This window comes from Aythya marila (assembly GCF_965140915.1).
Source record: "Aythya marila genome assembly, chromosome: 22".
Lineage (NCBI taxonomy): Eukaryota > Metazoa > Chordata > Aves > Anseriformes > Anatidae > Aythya > Aythya marila.
The window spans coordinates 3,636,004-3,650,394 of NC_139063.1; the positions used below are offsets into that span (position 1 = coordinate 3,636,004).

At 66.6% G+C, this 14,391-nt stretch overlaps 1 protein-coding gene and 1 long non-coding RNA gene across 2 annotated transcripts; one reads left to right on the plus strand and one right to left on the minus strand.

Moving 5' to 3' along the window:
• The first annotated feature begins 692 nt into the window (after positions 1 to 692).
• LOC309886515 lies at positions 693 to 2,545 on the plus strand. Its single transcript, XR_014318942.1, has 2 exons — positions 693 to 952; positions 2,206 to 2,545. It is a non-coding gene; the product is annotated as an uncharacterized lncRNA (long non-coding RNA).
• Positions 2,546 to 3,468: 923 nt separating this feature from the next.
• Positions 3,469 to 10,977, minus strand: CRYBG2 (crystallin beta-gamma domain containing 2; the record flags this gene model as incomplete). Its single annotated transcript, XM_082777551.1, has 18 exons — positions 3,469 to 3,557; positions 3,636 to 3,795; positions 4,133 to 4,291; positions 4,675 to 4,798; positions 4,884 to 5,023; positions 5,293 to 5,422; positions 5,606 to 5,718; positions 5,819 to 5,851; positions 5,949 to 6,075; positions 6,166 to 6,308; positions 6,553 to 6,679; positions 6,836 to 6,999; positions 7,082 to 7,208; positions 7,309 to 7,448; positions 7,546 to 7,702; positions 7,997 to 8,115; positions 8,198 to 8,248; positions 8,914 to 10,977. 18 exons carry the CDS (start codon positions 10,975 to 10,977, stop codon positions 3,469 to 3,471), a joined length of 4,167 nt encoding a protein of 1,388 aa, XP_082633677.1.
• Between the last annotated feature and the right edge of the window lie 3,414 nt (positions 10,978 to 14,391).

The window sequence follows — 14,391 nt, forward strand, 5'->3', positions numbered from 1 at the left end:
GCTGTCTGCAGACTTCCATTTTGCCAGTTCTGTAATGTGCAAAGTTGAACTAAATAAAGCGAAGGTGTGCTGCTGCACTCAGGCACTGCCGGCACTGGGTGGACTAGGCTCACAACTGCATGGGCTACACAACTGCAAAACCAAGACAAGTGCATTTCACACCCATGCTTGTTACATTTTGTCAGCTTTACGTATTTCAACCTGTATTAAAATAACCCTCTTAGTTTCCTGCTGCTGCAGTCAGACGGGTGCTGGAGCTCAGAGACATTCTGTGAGCAGTGGGGTGTCGGGGCTGGAAGGAAGCCTCATCCCCATGCACTGCCTGGCTCAGACCTCCCTGTCACTGTGTGACCGAAATTCAGAGCAACAGCTTGAGCCCAGCTCCTGTCCTGAGCTGCAGGGGAGGAGGTTTGTTATGAGGTGCGATGTTTGCAAACCCTCCTGGTGCAGCGGGAGGTTTTAACCTGTAACAAGCACTGGCATGGGGCTCATGACAAGAAACCCCCCTGGGGGCAGACCTCAGCCCAGGTTTGTTGTGCTGCAGGCAGCGTTATATGGTGTGGGAAACAGGAGAGCAAGGGGCTCGCTGCCTTTGCTGGAGACAGTGCCTGGAACATCCCACTCAGGGCATCATTCCCACCTGCATCTCCCTCATGTCATCCCATGAACATTCTCCCTTGCAGCATCAGCAGCCTTCCTGGTGCCTTGCCCGAATCGCCATGGGTTCAATTCTAGCTGCCCTTCTGGGTGGCAAGGCATGCTCAGCAGCGGCAGCATAGGGAAGGAAGGTGTGATTGGTGAGATGGGGCCACGGCTGCACTTTAAAGCCTCTGACTGCAATCCCTGTGAGCAGATGAGGAAGCGTCACAGCAAACTGCACTGAGCACCGACGATGCAGCCCCTCCAGCGTGCCCACCTGATCCTCCTGCTTGCCCTGTTCGCCCTCTGCTTGGTAAGACAAACTCCACAGCCCAGGGGGGCTCAGGCACCCCAAAAGCTGGGGGGCAGCCAGATCGGTCCCTTGCGTGTGGAAGCGATTGGGGGGGGGGTTAGCCTTGGGGGTTTAACCAGTTAACTGGTGGGAGAATTTCTGCCTTTAGCAGGAAAACAGCATTATGTTTCCTACTGGAATTTAACCCTGGCTGTCTTACTAGGAGCTTTCCACTGTAGTCTGCAAAGTTTAAATACTACTGTACGTTGCTTTTTTAAGTGATTTTTGCTTAAGAGTGTTGTGTGTATCTATTACCTTGGTACTTCTTAGCTCTCTGCCCTATCTGGCAGCCTCTCCTTCGCATGCTAGCCCCATCCCTCTCCCCATCCCATGCCTCGTTCAGGGATGCTGAGCATGGCTGTGGGGCTGGGGGGATACCAGGCATGGCCATGGAGACTTCTGCCACAACCGTGGGGCTGCGGGGATGCTGGGCACAGATAGAGGGTTCCCTCGTCTCCTCTCCCCTCTGTAGGTTGTTTTCTTTCCAGTGAGGAGGAGAGAACCTCATGGCACTGGGGGCTGTCCCCATCCTCAGCATTGTTCCAGCTCCAGAGGGACCCAGTGGGGCTGAGAAACAGCGAAACGCACTGCTGCTTGCTTGCACCAACCCCCCAGAGAAAGCGGTTCTGTACAGCCAGGGCAGGAGAAATTCAAGCAAATGCCCTAATTTGAAGGGAGGGTCTCTTCAGAGAGGGAAGGAAACTGCCCTGAAATTTCCACCCCAGCTGCATTACCGTTTCACGCAATGACTGCAATGCCACTGCTTGCGACAGCCTGCGGTGCCAAGAGGAAGGGGTTCTCTCCTCCTCATCGCTAGTTCCAGCACGGGGCTTTCCCAGCTCCATTTCTGTGCCCCATATCCTCCACCGCAGGGCTCGCAGACCCCATGTCCCCAGCCGCTTCTTCAGAGTGGCACAGACAGGAGGAGCCCACCCCCTCACTCCTGCTCCCCAACTCCCAATTTCTAACAGCCCCGGGCTAGAAATGTGGTAATGGCGTGGCAAGGGCTCGTTTTGGGCTTTGTGTTTGGGCTTCTTCATGCATATCTTGCTTCATGCAGAGGGAAAGCCCAGAAGCTGACTGATCTGTGTGCGGCCGGGCAGAGAGGAGACCACGCGTCCTGTCTGGCACTGGGGCACCACCTGACGGGTCCCGGGTGGGGATTTCCCCCCGAGGTGCTGAGCCATTCCTGACTGTCCCCTTTTCTCTTCCAGCCCTTCATCCAAGCGCAGGAGAAGGCAGGCAACGGTGCCCCCAACAACAACAGCACCATGCCTCAGAGCAGCCTGAGCCCGCCGGGCAGCACCCCCGCCATCCTCCTCCTCGCGCTGGGGCTGGCTGCAGCCTTCCTCCCGCAGCTGCCCTGAGTGGGGGCCTCCCTCCCTGCCCTCCCCGTGTCCCCCCATGAAGAGGCCCCCAGGACGTTATCCCCCTGCCCCGCCATGCCCGCGGCGCCCCGCCATGGCCGCAGCCTCTGGCAGCCCTGAAGCTGCTTGGCCCTGGAGTGGGAGCGCTGCAAGACTTTGAGAAATAAAATGTGGAGGCTTTGAGGTATGTGTGGAGGCTTTGTGGTATTTCTTTATGGCGTTATTGTGCTGCGGTGGGTGTTTATTTTGATGTTTACACTGAGGCCGGGCTCGCTGAGGGGCCCCACGCCTCGCAGAGCCCTGAGGCGCGGGCCAGGAGCGCAGCGCCCCCCTCAGGCCTGACGGATCCGCCCCCAGGCCGAGTGCTGGCCTATCGCAAGGCGGCCCGCGCCGTGCGGGCCAATGGAACGGCAGGGCTCGTGCTCCTGACCAATCCGGCGCGGCCTGTCCCGGCTATATAAGGGCGGGCCGAGGCGGCGGCCATTTCCTGAGGGTGCCGCGGGCGGCACCTGATCACGCGCGGTGCCTGATCACGGGGCCTGCTGCCGGTGCCTGCTGCGCCCCTATAGAAGCGGTGGGGGAGAGGGATCCGCAGCCCCTTCCCCTTCACAGCACCCGCAGCTGGACACGCTGTGGTCTGGAGGGGTGCAGTTGTCCCCTCGCTTCTCCCAACCCAGATTTGGGCGCTGCGTGGGGCCCTCGGACACTAGAGGGCACCCAGGGAGCAGGATCGGGCCCCAAGCATGGGGATGGGGGCGAGGGAGCAGCTCCCTGGTGTGGGGGGAGCCGGGCAGCGCCCAACACCAGGACGAGGAAACCAAACTCAGGCAGGGCTGGCCCCCTGAGGGGCCGTATCTTACACACGTACATAAATACAGTTCAGAGGGGATTGGGGTGGGGAAGGGTCTGCCCTCCAGGGCGTCCCACGGGGTCGGCATCATGTCCTGGAGGGCTCCTGGCGATGGAGGTGGTCGCGGGCGTCCTTCACAGCAGCAGCCGGGGCCGAGGGGTGTCCAGGGGGCAGGGGCAGCCCCCCTACAGCTGTGGGGACGCTGCCGGCGTCCCCGTCCTGCCCCGTGGCACGTCTTGGCACCGGGGCCGTGCCGCCCCTCATAGCACCTGTACGTCCCAGATCTGCGTGGGTCGCTCCTCGGCCGCATCCCAAATGATGGCGTGGTCCCGGTCGTACGATCGGCCGCCTGCGGAGAGGGGAGGGTTGGGGAGGGCAGGGCAGCTCGGTGCCCCGTTTCCACGGGGTCCCGGCGCCACGGCCTCACCCTTGACGTCGAGGATCATGTCCTCGAACATCTGGCTGCGGATCCGTCCCTGGGCGTCGATGCTCCAGGTCTGACGCGGCATCCGCGTCTCGGACCAGAGCACGGCCTTGGAGCCCTTCGCAGCCGGCCCGATCACCTGCAGGCTCATGGTGGGGGCCACCTGCGGGGACCAGCGGTGGCCACGTCAGCCCCGTCCCCTCCACCCCGTGAGGCTTCGAGCCTGGAGGGGTCCCTGTCAAACGCGGGTGGGGTGGGGTGGGACGCGGGAAAGGCAGGAAAGCAAGCGAGGGGTGGGGATGATTGGGGTGATTATAGCCCTCAGGTGGGGCAGAAATGCCTTCCTGTCTCCAGGGGGAGAGAGAATCAAGGTGTCTTAGGTGGCGTGGCTGAGGTTAGCCCAGGAGAAAGCTGCTGTAAGCCCTAAAAGATCACTCTGGGGTGCGGCACCCGGGTCCCCTCCGGCTCCGCGGCGCGGCTGTCACGCAGCGAGCCCTGACCTGGTTTTTGAGCAGCCCGTCCTCGTAGTACCAGACGGAGCTGCTCTGCTCGCTCAGGCTGGAGACCACCACGCGCCCGGCTTTCATGTCCTCCACATCGTCGGGGACAGACAGGTAGAGCTCCAGCTCCTTGCTCCTGATGCGGAAATAAATCCGTCTCTGCCAGGAGAGAAACCAATTTTGTTCAGGTTCTGTGCATCGCGGACCCCACAGCACCCAAAACCCGCTCTGTGCCGTGTCCCCGCGGTGCTGGGGTGACGGATGTGGCCCTGGCTTGGCTCTTTGAGCTGTTTTGGGCACGGCAATCCCTGCCACGACGCCGGGATGTTGTGCAAGGCGTTTGTCCCCGGGGAGGGTTTCGCCACGGCGGCGGCCTCTCCCAGGGCAGGGAGCCGGGTGCCAAGGACGGGCTGGCACCGAGGGGGACCCCAAGGTCATGTCCCACTGCCTCATCCAAGCCCCTTGCGTCAGGGCTGGTGACTCGAGCTCCTTGCGAGCCGCCTGCCCCTCGGGGCTGCTTTTGGGGCTCCCTGGGCGCTCACCTGGCGGATGGGGTAGAGGGACCCCACGTGCTGCAGCCCGCTGTACGTCAGCCAGTTGGTGATTTCGGTGCAGTCCAGCAGCCACTGGCGGCCTCGGAAGTCGCCGTGCTCGCACAGCACCCAGCTTTTGGGAAAACCTTGGTCAGCCCGGGCACCCCTCGGAGCCCCCCATGCGGGGCAAGGGGAGAGCGGGGTCAGGGCTCACTTACATCCCACCCTTGACCCGCACCGACAGCACGTGGTTGTTGAAGCCCTCCGCCTGGAGGCTCCGCACTTCGCTGTTCAGCTCGATCTCCTTCCCCTCGAAGCACTCCAGCCCGTGCAGGAAGATGGAGGGCTCCGAGAAAAACTGCGGGATGGGGGCAGGAGGTGAGGGGAGAAGGGGGGGCAAGCAGGGGGAGAGAGCACCCGTGGGTGCAGGAGGGATCCGAGGATGGGGAGCCAGCACTGGGGTAGGCACGGGAGGGGAAGGAGGAGGTTCCTGGGGGTTTCTGCCCCAGCAAAGGGAGAATTGTAGGATTATAGGATATCCCCAGTTGGAAGGGACCCGCAGGGATCATCGAGTCCTGGCACCACACGGGGCTACCCAAAAATTCAGAGCAGGGGACCGCCACTCACCACCGGGACCTTCTTCAGGGAGCGGATGGTGGCCGAGGACAGGCAGCCCATGGCGCCCAGCGTCGGGTACTCGCCCTCGGACAGCACGTGCTGCTCCCCGGAGAACTCCCGGCCATCGAACAGGATCCAGCTGGCGGAGAGGAGCGTGCCCGTGCTGACGTGGCCACCGTGCCAAGTGGGTGTCCCCTGCCCTCCCAGCGAGCCCCCACGGGTGCCAACCCCACTCCCGGTTCTCCCTAGCACCCGTGGGTGGTGGGGCACCCTCTTTATCCCGGTTCCTATCCTGAGGCAGCGAGTCCCCGGGGTGTCCTACCTGCCCCCACGGACCCTGCAGGAGCGGGGCACGAAGCCGTCGGGCAGGGAGCCCTGCTCCTCCTCGAAGGCGAGGTGCTCCCCCAGGAAATCAGGCTCTGAGAAGAGCAGGATCTGGGGAGGGGGGCACACAGGGGCTCGGTGACGGGGGCGATCCCGCAACGGGTGGCATCGCACCGAGGGACGTGTCCCCTCCCCGCGCACCACCCCGTACCTTGGAGACGAAGTGCAGGTTGCGCTCCCCAACCTGGAAGCAAACAGAGCAGGGTTGGCCGGTGTCTCACCCACCCGGGGGCACCCATGGGTGCATGGGGGGGGGGGGGGGGGTGTCTGGGTGCTCTCACCTGCAGGATGGGCTGCGCCGAGGCGATGCGGCAGTCGGCAGCGCCCCAGTCCTCGCAGTTGCGGTACACCCCCTTCTCCAGGACGTACTGCTCGCCCGAAAAGTTGGGGCCCTCGTAGGCCACCCACCTGCCGGGGGGACGCGGGTGCAGGCTCAGGCTCAGGCTCGGCCTCTTTGTCCCCTCTGTCCCCCCCCTGGCCCCCCGTGCCCGCACTCACACGCCGCTCAGCACGTGGATGGACTGCGTGACGGTGCCGTAGCCGGCCAGCTGCGTGTCAGGGAGCGCCTCGCTCAGCTCCACGCTGGGGCCCTCCTCGAAGTCCATGGCCTCGAAGAGCACCAGCGCCGGGTCGGAGAAGTCCTGCGGGGACAGAGGAACCCCCCCCCCAAGTCCTCGGTTTGTCGTGGAGAAGGGGCTGTGGGTTGGGTGCTCTCCATCCCCGCATCCCCTAACAATAACCCACATGGGGTTAGGGGCCGGTGGGAGCAGCTCTCTGCCCCCAGCCCCCCTGCGTGCGATGAGCCTGGGGGCTCTCAGGCCGTGCCCAGATGGGGGACGAGGACAGGACGGGGCGGGCAGCTCCATCCCCACGCGGCACCCTCACCGTCCGTATGAGCCGTAAGGACACCAGCTCCTTGTTGTAGCCACCCCACTGCCTCCAGTCGTGGTACTCCCCTTCCTCCAGCAAGTACTGGTGGCCTCGGAAGCCCTCCTTCTCGTAGCCGACCCAGCTGCGTGCAGACACAGGGGCAGTGAGGTCCCCCCACCTCCAGCACGTGTTGGGACACGGGGACATTGCCCCAGTGCCACGGGGACACTGCTCCCGATCATCCCCCAGCCCCGGGAAGCTCCGTCCCCTTCCATCTCTGCCTTCCCACGCCTCTCACCAGCCACCCAGGACGCGCAGGGAGCCCAGGGTGGGCAGCGCCAGCCCGGGCAGGTTCCTCAGGTCGTAAATATCTCGGTTGACGGCGGAGCTGCGGCCCTGGAAGCCCGCGTCCTCGTAGATCAGCACCTGCGGCTCACCGGGACGCTCCACCACGGGGCAGCCCTGGAGGGAGAGGAGCCCCGGTGAGGAGGAGGCGGCGGGGGGAGATATTTGGGATGCAGCCCCCCCGGCAGGCAGAGCTCACCAGCCTGATGGGGTGCAGGGAGCAGATGGCCGGATCCTTCGCTCCCCACGCCTTTAAGTTGGGGTACCCGCCCGGCTCCAGGACGTAGGGATCGTCGTCGAAGAAGGGCTTGGAGTAAACCAGCCAGCTGGGGAAGAAGCACCCAAAGGCTCGAGGGCGGTCGCCAGCACCCCGGGGTGGCGGCACCCCGGGGTGGCAGCTCCCCGAGCCCAAAGCACCCCGCTCACAGGCCCGAGTGGACGATGATGGAGGAGGCGGCGAGCGCCCGGCCGCCCGCGCGCGTGTCCTCGGCCGAGTCGGTGAACTTCAGCCTGGCGCCCTCGCCGTTCTCCTCCGCAAACAGGCTGATCTCGGGGGTGCGGTAGTCCTAACGGGGGGGGGGGGGGTGGGAGCGGCATGAGGGGGGACCCCCAGCACCCCTCCCCGATTTTCTGGGTGCCGAGGGCAGGGGCCGCGCAGCTCACCCGCACCACCCTCTTGAAGGAGCCGATGCGGAAGGGGCGGCTGCCGCGGGGCTCCGTGCCCTGCCCGTAGGCTGCCCAGGGGTTGTCGATCTCCACGTCCCCCTCCGCCAGCACGCACTTGCGCCCGTGGAACCGCGGCTTCTCGTACATCACCCACCTGCCAGCGGGGTGGGAGCGGGAGGGGAGCATCCCCCACACACCCCCGGGCATTTGGTTACCGCCGTGCGCCCGGCCCTGGGTAATGGCAGGGTGCGGGACGCGGCCACCGGGAGCCTCCGGCGGCACAGCGGGGTGGGGACATCAGCCAGCACCGTGGCCACGGTCATTAGCAGCAGCAGGACGGCCACTGATGAACCCCGGGTGGCGACCTGGGGGCCCCCACCCCGGCCACAGGCAGCGCTGCCCCAGCCCAGCTCTCCCTCCGCGTCCCCGCGCCGCCGCCGGCCCCTACCCGCCGCGGATGACCCTGATGGAGATGGTGTGAGAGAGCTCCCAGGACGTGGCATCGGGGACATCACCCCAAATCTCCCTCCTGTGTCCCGCGAAGCCGGCCTCGGAGAAGAGGACGATCTGGGAGAGGTGACAGCAGAGGTGCTGCGGCACCGCGCGGCACCGGGACGGCCAGCCCGGCCCTAAGCCGCGTGCCCCGTACCTTGCCGGGTCTCGTGTTGATCTTCTCGAAGCTCTCCTCCTCGTCCTCCTGCTGCCAACGCCCGAGGACAGCGGCCCGTGAGGAGCGCGGGGCGACGTCGCCCACAGCAGCCATCGCCGCAGCCCGAGCCAGCAGCAGCCGCGGCCGCACGTCTGCAGCCTGCGGATCCCTCCCACCGCCCCGAGCAGCCACACCTCGAGCATTCCTGCACCTCCAGGACCGGCCTCTCCGCCCGGATCCTGCCCTCCATCACCTGGCCCAGTACCTCCCATCACCAGCTCTGGGACCTTACTGCCCCAGTGCCCTCCCGTCACCCGTCCCAGTGCCCTCCTGTCCCAGTACCCTCCTGTCACCCGTCCCAGTACCCTCTCATCCCAATACCTTCCCATCCCAGTTCCCTCCTGTCCCGGTACCCACCCATCCCAGTACCCTTCCATCACCCGTCCCGGTTCCCTCTCATCCCAATACCTCCCCAATACCCTCCTGTTACCCATCCCAGCACCTTCCCGTCCCAATCCCTTCCCATCCCAGTACCCTCCCCTTGCACCGGGACCTTTCCCAGCTTGGCCATTCCTCTGGGAATCACCAGCCGTGGGCTGGAGGCAGAGGAAAGCTGCTTGGGGGATTCCAACACGCCACCGAGCCAGACCCCACAACCTCCCGTGTGCCCAGCAGGGCAGAGCACCCCCAGGAGCCATGGGACGAGCATCACTCACCGGCACATCACCGGGACACGGCTCCATGGTGCTCTCCGGCTCTTCGGTGACAGACTGGATGTGACCAGGACCTGGGGCTTCCAGCTCGGCCACCTCAGTGCCGTGGTGCTCACCGGGGGGCGAGCTCTGGTCCCGCTGCTCCCTGCAGGGTGGGGTGGTGGCAGGGGCGACGAAGCGGCTGTAGAGCACGCTGTTGTCCAGGCGCGAGTAGGGCTTGGCCTCGTCCGCCGCGGCCGCCCGGTGCTCCAGGAAGTCGGAGAGCAGCGCCATGCCCTTCAGGACGTTCCCTCGGAACAGCACGCTCCGCTCCCCCGCCACCCTGCCCGGCGCCACTTTGCTTCTCTCCCCTGCTCCCTCCAGCTTGGGTCCCCCCCGCAGCGTGTCCAGCTCCCCGCTGCCACGGCGAGACCCCCACGACGCCCTCTCCCCGGGGCTCAGGTAGGGGTTCTCGATCTCCTCCTCTTCATCCTCCTCCTCCTCCTCCTCCTCGAGGCTCCTGGAGCTCTCCGGAGGGGGCTCTGCCCGCTGCCCCCCGCCGCCCCTCGCCAGCAGCTCCCGCAGGGCGTCGGGCAGCGAGACGGGGGCGCGCGGGGCCACGCGGTCCTCGTGGATGGGCGGCAGCGCCGCGCAGCGACCCAGCGCCGAGGGCCGGGGCTGGCGAGGAGCCTTGGGCGCCTTCCGCATCTCCGAGGGCTCCATGTTGCGCAGCGTGTCCACGAAGATCTCCATGTCCACCACCAGCTCGGGGTCCTCCTCCGCCGCGTCCTGGGGGCTCTCGGGCAGTGGGGAAGGGGCTGGGGGGTTCTGCGGGGGCTCTGGGGTGCGCTCGGGCTCTGGGGTGCTCTCGGGTTGGGGCTCTGGGGTGCTCTCCGTGGGAGGCTCAGGGGTGGTCTCCGTGGGGGGCTCTGGGGTGCTCTCAGGTTGGGGCTCAGGGATGCTCTCCGTGGGGGGCTCAGGGATGCTCTCAGGCCCTTGGACCATTTTTTGGGGGTCCCCCGACACCTCCCCCTCCTCCTTCTCAGCTTCTGCACCCTTTGGAGATGCTCGTGCTTCAGGTAAGGGCTCAGGACCATTGCTCACCTCCAAGGAGAGGTTTTCGGGGGTGCCATCAGCGCCCCCAGATCTCTCTGTCCTGGGCGGCGTGGCCAAACCAGTGCCGTCCCCATCCATCGTGCTTCCCTCTCCCACACCAGCCTGATCTGCCTGGCTGCTGACGTCCTCTGGGGGCTGCTGGGCACTGGTTTTACTGGTTTGCTGGTCCTGGGGCCTGTCGCCATCTCTTGACGCCGTGTTCTCTGTCACAGCCTCACCTTGCCTCAAACATTTCTCCCCGGGGGCTCCCCCAGCACCCGAGGCACCCGGCGAGCTTCCCGTGCGTGCCACGACCTCAGCGGAGCCACCGCCACCCTGCTCGCAGCTCTCCCTCTGCGACGGGGCCGTGGCGGTGCCGGCAGCCTTGTGCACCCCGTTTTGGGTTCTCCTCCCCTCTGCGCCCCCCGCCTTGCTGCCGGCTCCCTCCTTGCCCCCCCGCAGCACCGTGACGTGCCTGGCCCTGGGCTCGGCCGCGCCGGGGCCGCCGCGGGGCGAGCGGTGGCAGGGGGCTGCGGTGGCCGCGGGGCTGGCGGGGAGGAGGGCGCCGTGCATGTAGCTCTCCCGGTGCACGGGGACGTCCCGGGGCGCAGCCGTGTTGTTGTCACCCCCCTGCTTCTCGTCCTTCCGCCGGGGTTTCTGAGCGGGCGAGTAGACCTGCGAGAAGACGGGGCCGTGCGCCGTGAAGTCCTTGAGGACGCCGACGGAGGACGAGCAGCTCCGGGGTGCCACCGGGGCCGGCGCGGTCGACGTCTTCTCCACGATCTCCCTCTCCCAAGCCTGCAGAAGGAGGGAGACGCGGGAGGGGCTGCCGTCGCGGGCCCCCCCGGCCACCGTCTGCTCCAGCCGTCGCGACACCAGCGAGACTTTCTGGAAGCGGGACCGGCCCTCGGGTGCCGGCGGTGGTTGCTTCATGCTCAGCTCGGTGCTGGAGGCGATGCCCCTCGCCTTGCTGGGCCGCAGCGCTGAATCCATGCCGGGGGGGCTGCGGCCCCCGCCACCACGCCTGGGCCCCCGCTGCGGTGCTGGGGCTGTCGGAGCTGTAGGGAGAGGCACCAAAATTCAGACTCTGGGGTACCCGAGCTGAAACCCTTTGTGGGATCCAACCTCGTGCCCACCCCTCTAGACCCTAACCCACCATCACTTTTAGGCCATTTTAGGGAGGATCCCGTACGTACAGGAGGTGGCTTTGGCGATGCCAAATGCATCTCAAGCATCTCTCGGGATGCTCACGCCCTCCTGGCACACGCAGGAGGTGTGGGGCACCACCCTCCCCTCTGCCTGCACGTCCCGGCGCTCCTGCGGCCAGCACGCGGGGAGCCGCGCCGCGCCACCGAGGCAGGATGCGGCCAGCCCGGGCCATGCCCCAGGCCGGGCCGTGCCCCGAGCTGCGGGATGAGTCAGGAGGGCGCAGGGCTGCGCCGAGTCAGCAAGCACAGCAAACAAACAAGCCCCAAAAATAACAGGGAGGCAGGCTCCGCGGGGTGAAAAGGCTTCGCCGGGGCTGTGCCGCGGCCGCTGCACCCGTGGGGTTTTTTGCAGGAGGAGGTGGGGAGCTGGGCAGCGCCCTCCCTGCATCGGGGTGAAGGTGGGATGGTTACAGCCACCCCTGCAGCCTCGTCAGCACGAGAAAATGAGCTCTGCTAATTACCCACCGCTTGCACCCTGAGCAGAGCGGGCACCCAGCACCCAGCTCCTGCACCGGGCATCACCTCCCGGCCCCTGGTGCGCGCCGGGGAGGTCACGGGCACCCCGGGGCCCTGGTTCATGGGGAGGCCGGCAGAAGCGACGCCGTGCCGAGGCTGCGGGACCGCCCCAGAAGGGTTTTATTGCTGTGTTTGGGATATGGAAAGCAGCTGACGAAGCAGCTGCGTGTGAGTGAGCCGGAAGCGTGGCAGCATCTCGGCATCTCCCAGTTACGAGCTGCGCCGGGGTCACCTGCCCGGTGAGGCTGCGGGGGCTGCGGGAGGGTCAGGGGCTTGGGCACTGCCCAGGGAGAGGCCAAATTTGGGCTTTTTCAGGCTGGGGTTGGGGGAAAACCTCCCCAGGATGAGTTTTCCAGGCTGGGACCTGAGATTTCCTTGGGGAGGAGTCCCCCATCTTTGGGGTCAGCACTGGGGGTTCCCCACTGTGGGGACGGCCTCATCCTGCACTACCCAGGGCTGGTTCCCTTCGTGCCCCACTGCCTCCACCAGGACATTTTGGGGGTGCCTGGGCAGGGCAGGGGAGGGCAGGGGAGCTGCCTGCCCCTCCTGCCTGCCCGCCACGCGCCCTCTGCGTCTCACGCGCCCCGGCCCGGCAGGTCTTTCCAGTAGAGATAGGAAGGGTTGGTGTCATTTTCCAGGAGGCGAGGAGCCCTCGTCTGGGACAGGGAGCACGGCTGGAGGCTGGGATGAGCCCAGGCAGGGTCACGCACCTGCAGCAGCAAAGCCACGGCCGGATCCGGACCCGCAGGGCCACCAAAAATCCCAGGTGGAAAAGGGACCGGTGGAGACGTGCTGGGGACCACGAGGGGCTTTAGGCTGGAAGGGAGCCCCAGCACCACGACCACAGGGTCACCCTGGGACCCCGGGGCTGGGGACACTCCTGTTCCTGGCTGTGACAAAGGGGGGAACACGGGGACACGAGGACACGGACCCCTCTTTGTCGTGGTGGCGTCACCGCACCGCCTGGCTCCTGTTTTCACCCCCAGCTTCCTTCAGCCCCGGTTTCTCAAGCTCTTGCCGGTGGTGCTGAGCCATCCCCGCCGTGCCCATGGCCCCAGGTGGCACAGGGATGGGGACAGCGTGGTGCTGGGAGGCTCTGACTCAGCACCACGGCTGACTCTTGCCCCGAGCAGGATTTCCAAAGATCTCCAGGTCAGCGTCTCCCAGCCCTCCGCACCCCGCGCCCGCAGCGGGATCCGGCGCCCGGCGACACCCGGGGTGCCAGCGGTGCTGGGGACGAGCCCGGCACCAGCACCATGGATGGAGGCAGGTGCAGGATGCGGCCACCCAGCCGGGCCGTTTGGCACGCCGGGACACGCCGTGCCGAAACCCAGCTGTATTGTCGCAACGGGCACCTGGCACGGCCAATTAATCACCCCGTCCCACCCAGGGGAAGCCGCTCGGCTCATTTCTCAGCTCCTGGCACTCCGCAGGGGCTCGAGGCAGCCAGGCCGGGGCTCCGAGCAGCCCATTTAAAAGGCAAAAAAGGTGAGGGCAGCGGCTGGCGGGTGGCAGCGACCTGCGGCCAGCTCTTCGAGCCGGTGGCCACAGAGAAAGCGGGGCCCGCGGACACGGCGCGATGCACCCGAGGGCTGTGGGTGAGCGCGGCCCTGCCACCTTCAGGAAAATCAGGACTTTGGTTTGGGCGGCTGCTGCTCAGATTGGGGTTAATAATTAGGGCAGGGCGATTTCCATTTCCCCCGCTGCCCGGTGCGGAGGCGTCCGGCAGCCCCCAGCCCCGAGCCCTGCGGAGAGGAGGGGATGGGGGCGGCCAAAGCCCCCCTGACCCTCAGCCACAGGGCTCCTGGAGGTGGGTGAGCCCAAGTTTGCCCCCGGTGGGTCCGGTGATGTGATTTGAGCGGGGTTAAACCCCTGAAGGGGTTGGAGCTGAGAGGGGCTCAGCCCCCAACCCCATCCCCAGCTCAGCCAGGATCACACTTGTGCCACGCTTGGGCACGGCTCCGAGCGCGGTCCCGCTGGCAGCAGGTGCCCTCCCGCTCCCGGCACGGCACCGCCGCCCTTCCCACCACCTCCACCCGCCCCGGCAGCACCCACGGGCCCTAAATCTTCCCCCCCACCTACCTGCTGGCCGAGGGTCCTGCCGGGCGCCGGGCTGGCCGTGCCGAGGGCGCCGTGTGGGGCTCGGGGTGCTGCTCCTTGCACCGGCACGCCGCGGCTGGGCGGACCGGCAGAGTCACCCGGCGAGCACCCAGCCCTCGCCGAGCACCCAGCCCTGGCGAGCGGAGGTTTGGCATTCCTCAGGTGCTGACAGCCGGGGAGCCGGTCAGGCTGGTTCCCCAGCACCCTGCTCCTCTCCTGCCTTCGACTCAGCAGCGCCGGCGGGGAGACCGGCCCGCCCGGGCTGGCGGGGACCCCCCCGGATCCCCTACAACACCGACCCTGCCCCTGACAAACTCCCCCAGGGCTCCGTGCCTCCTGTGCCTCCTGCCTCCTGGATGCCTCCGAGCGCCAGGACCCCCTCAGTGCCACCGCCGGGGTCCCAACGCGGTGTTGTGGTGCTCTGGGGGCCCGTGGCCACCATCACAGCTGAGTTACTTGCCAGCTCCGGCCAGCTCGCACCGCGCCGTGGCTGCCCCCAACACGCAGAGGGCCAGGGGAGGCTGCGTGGCCACCGTGGCTGTGCCACTGCTGCCACCAAGCCAGGCCACCGTCCCCGTGCCGC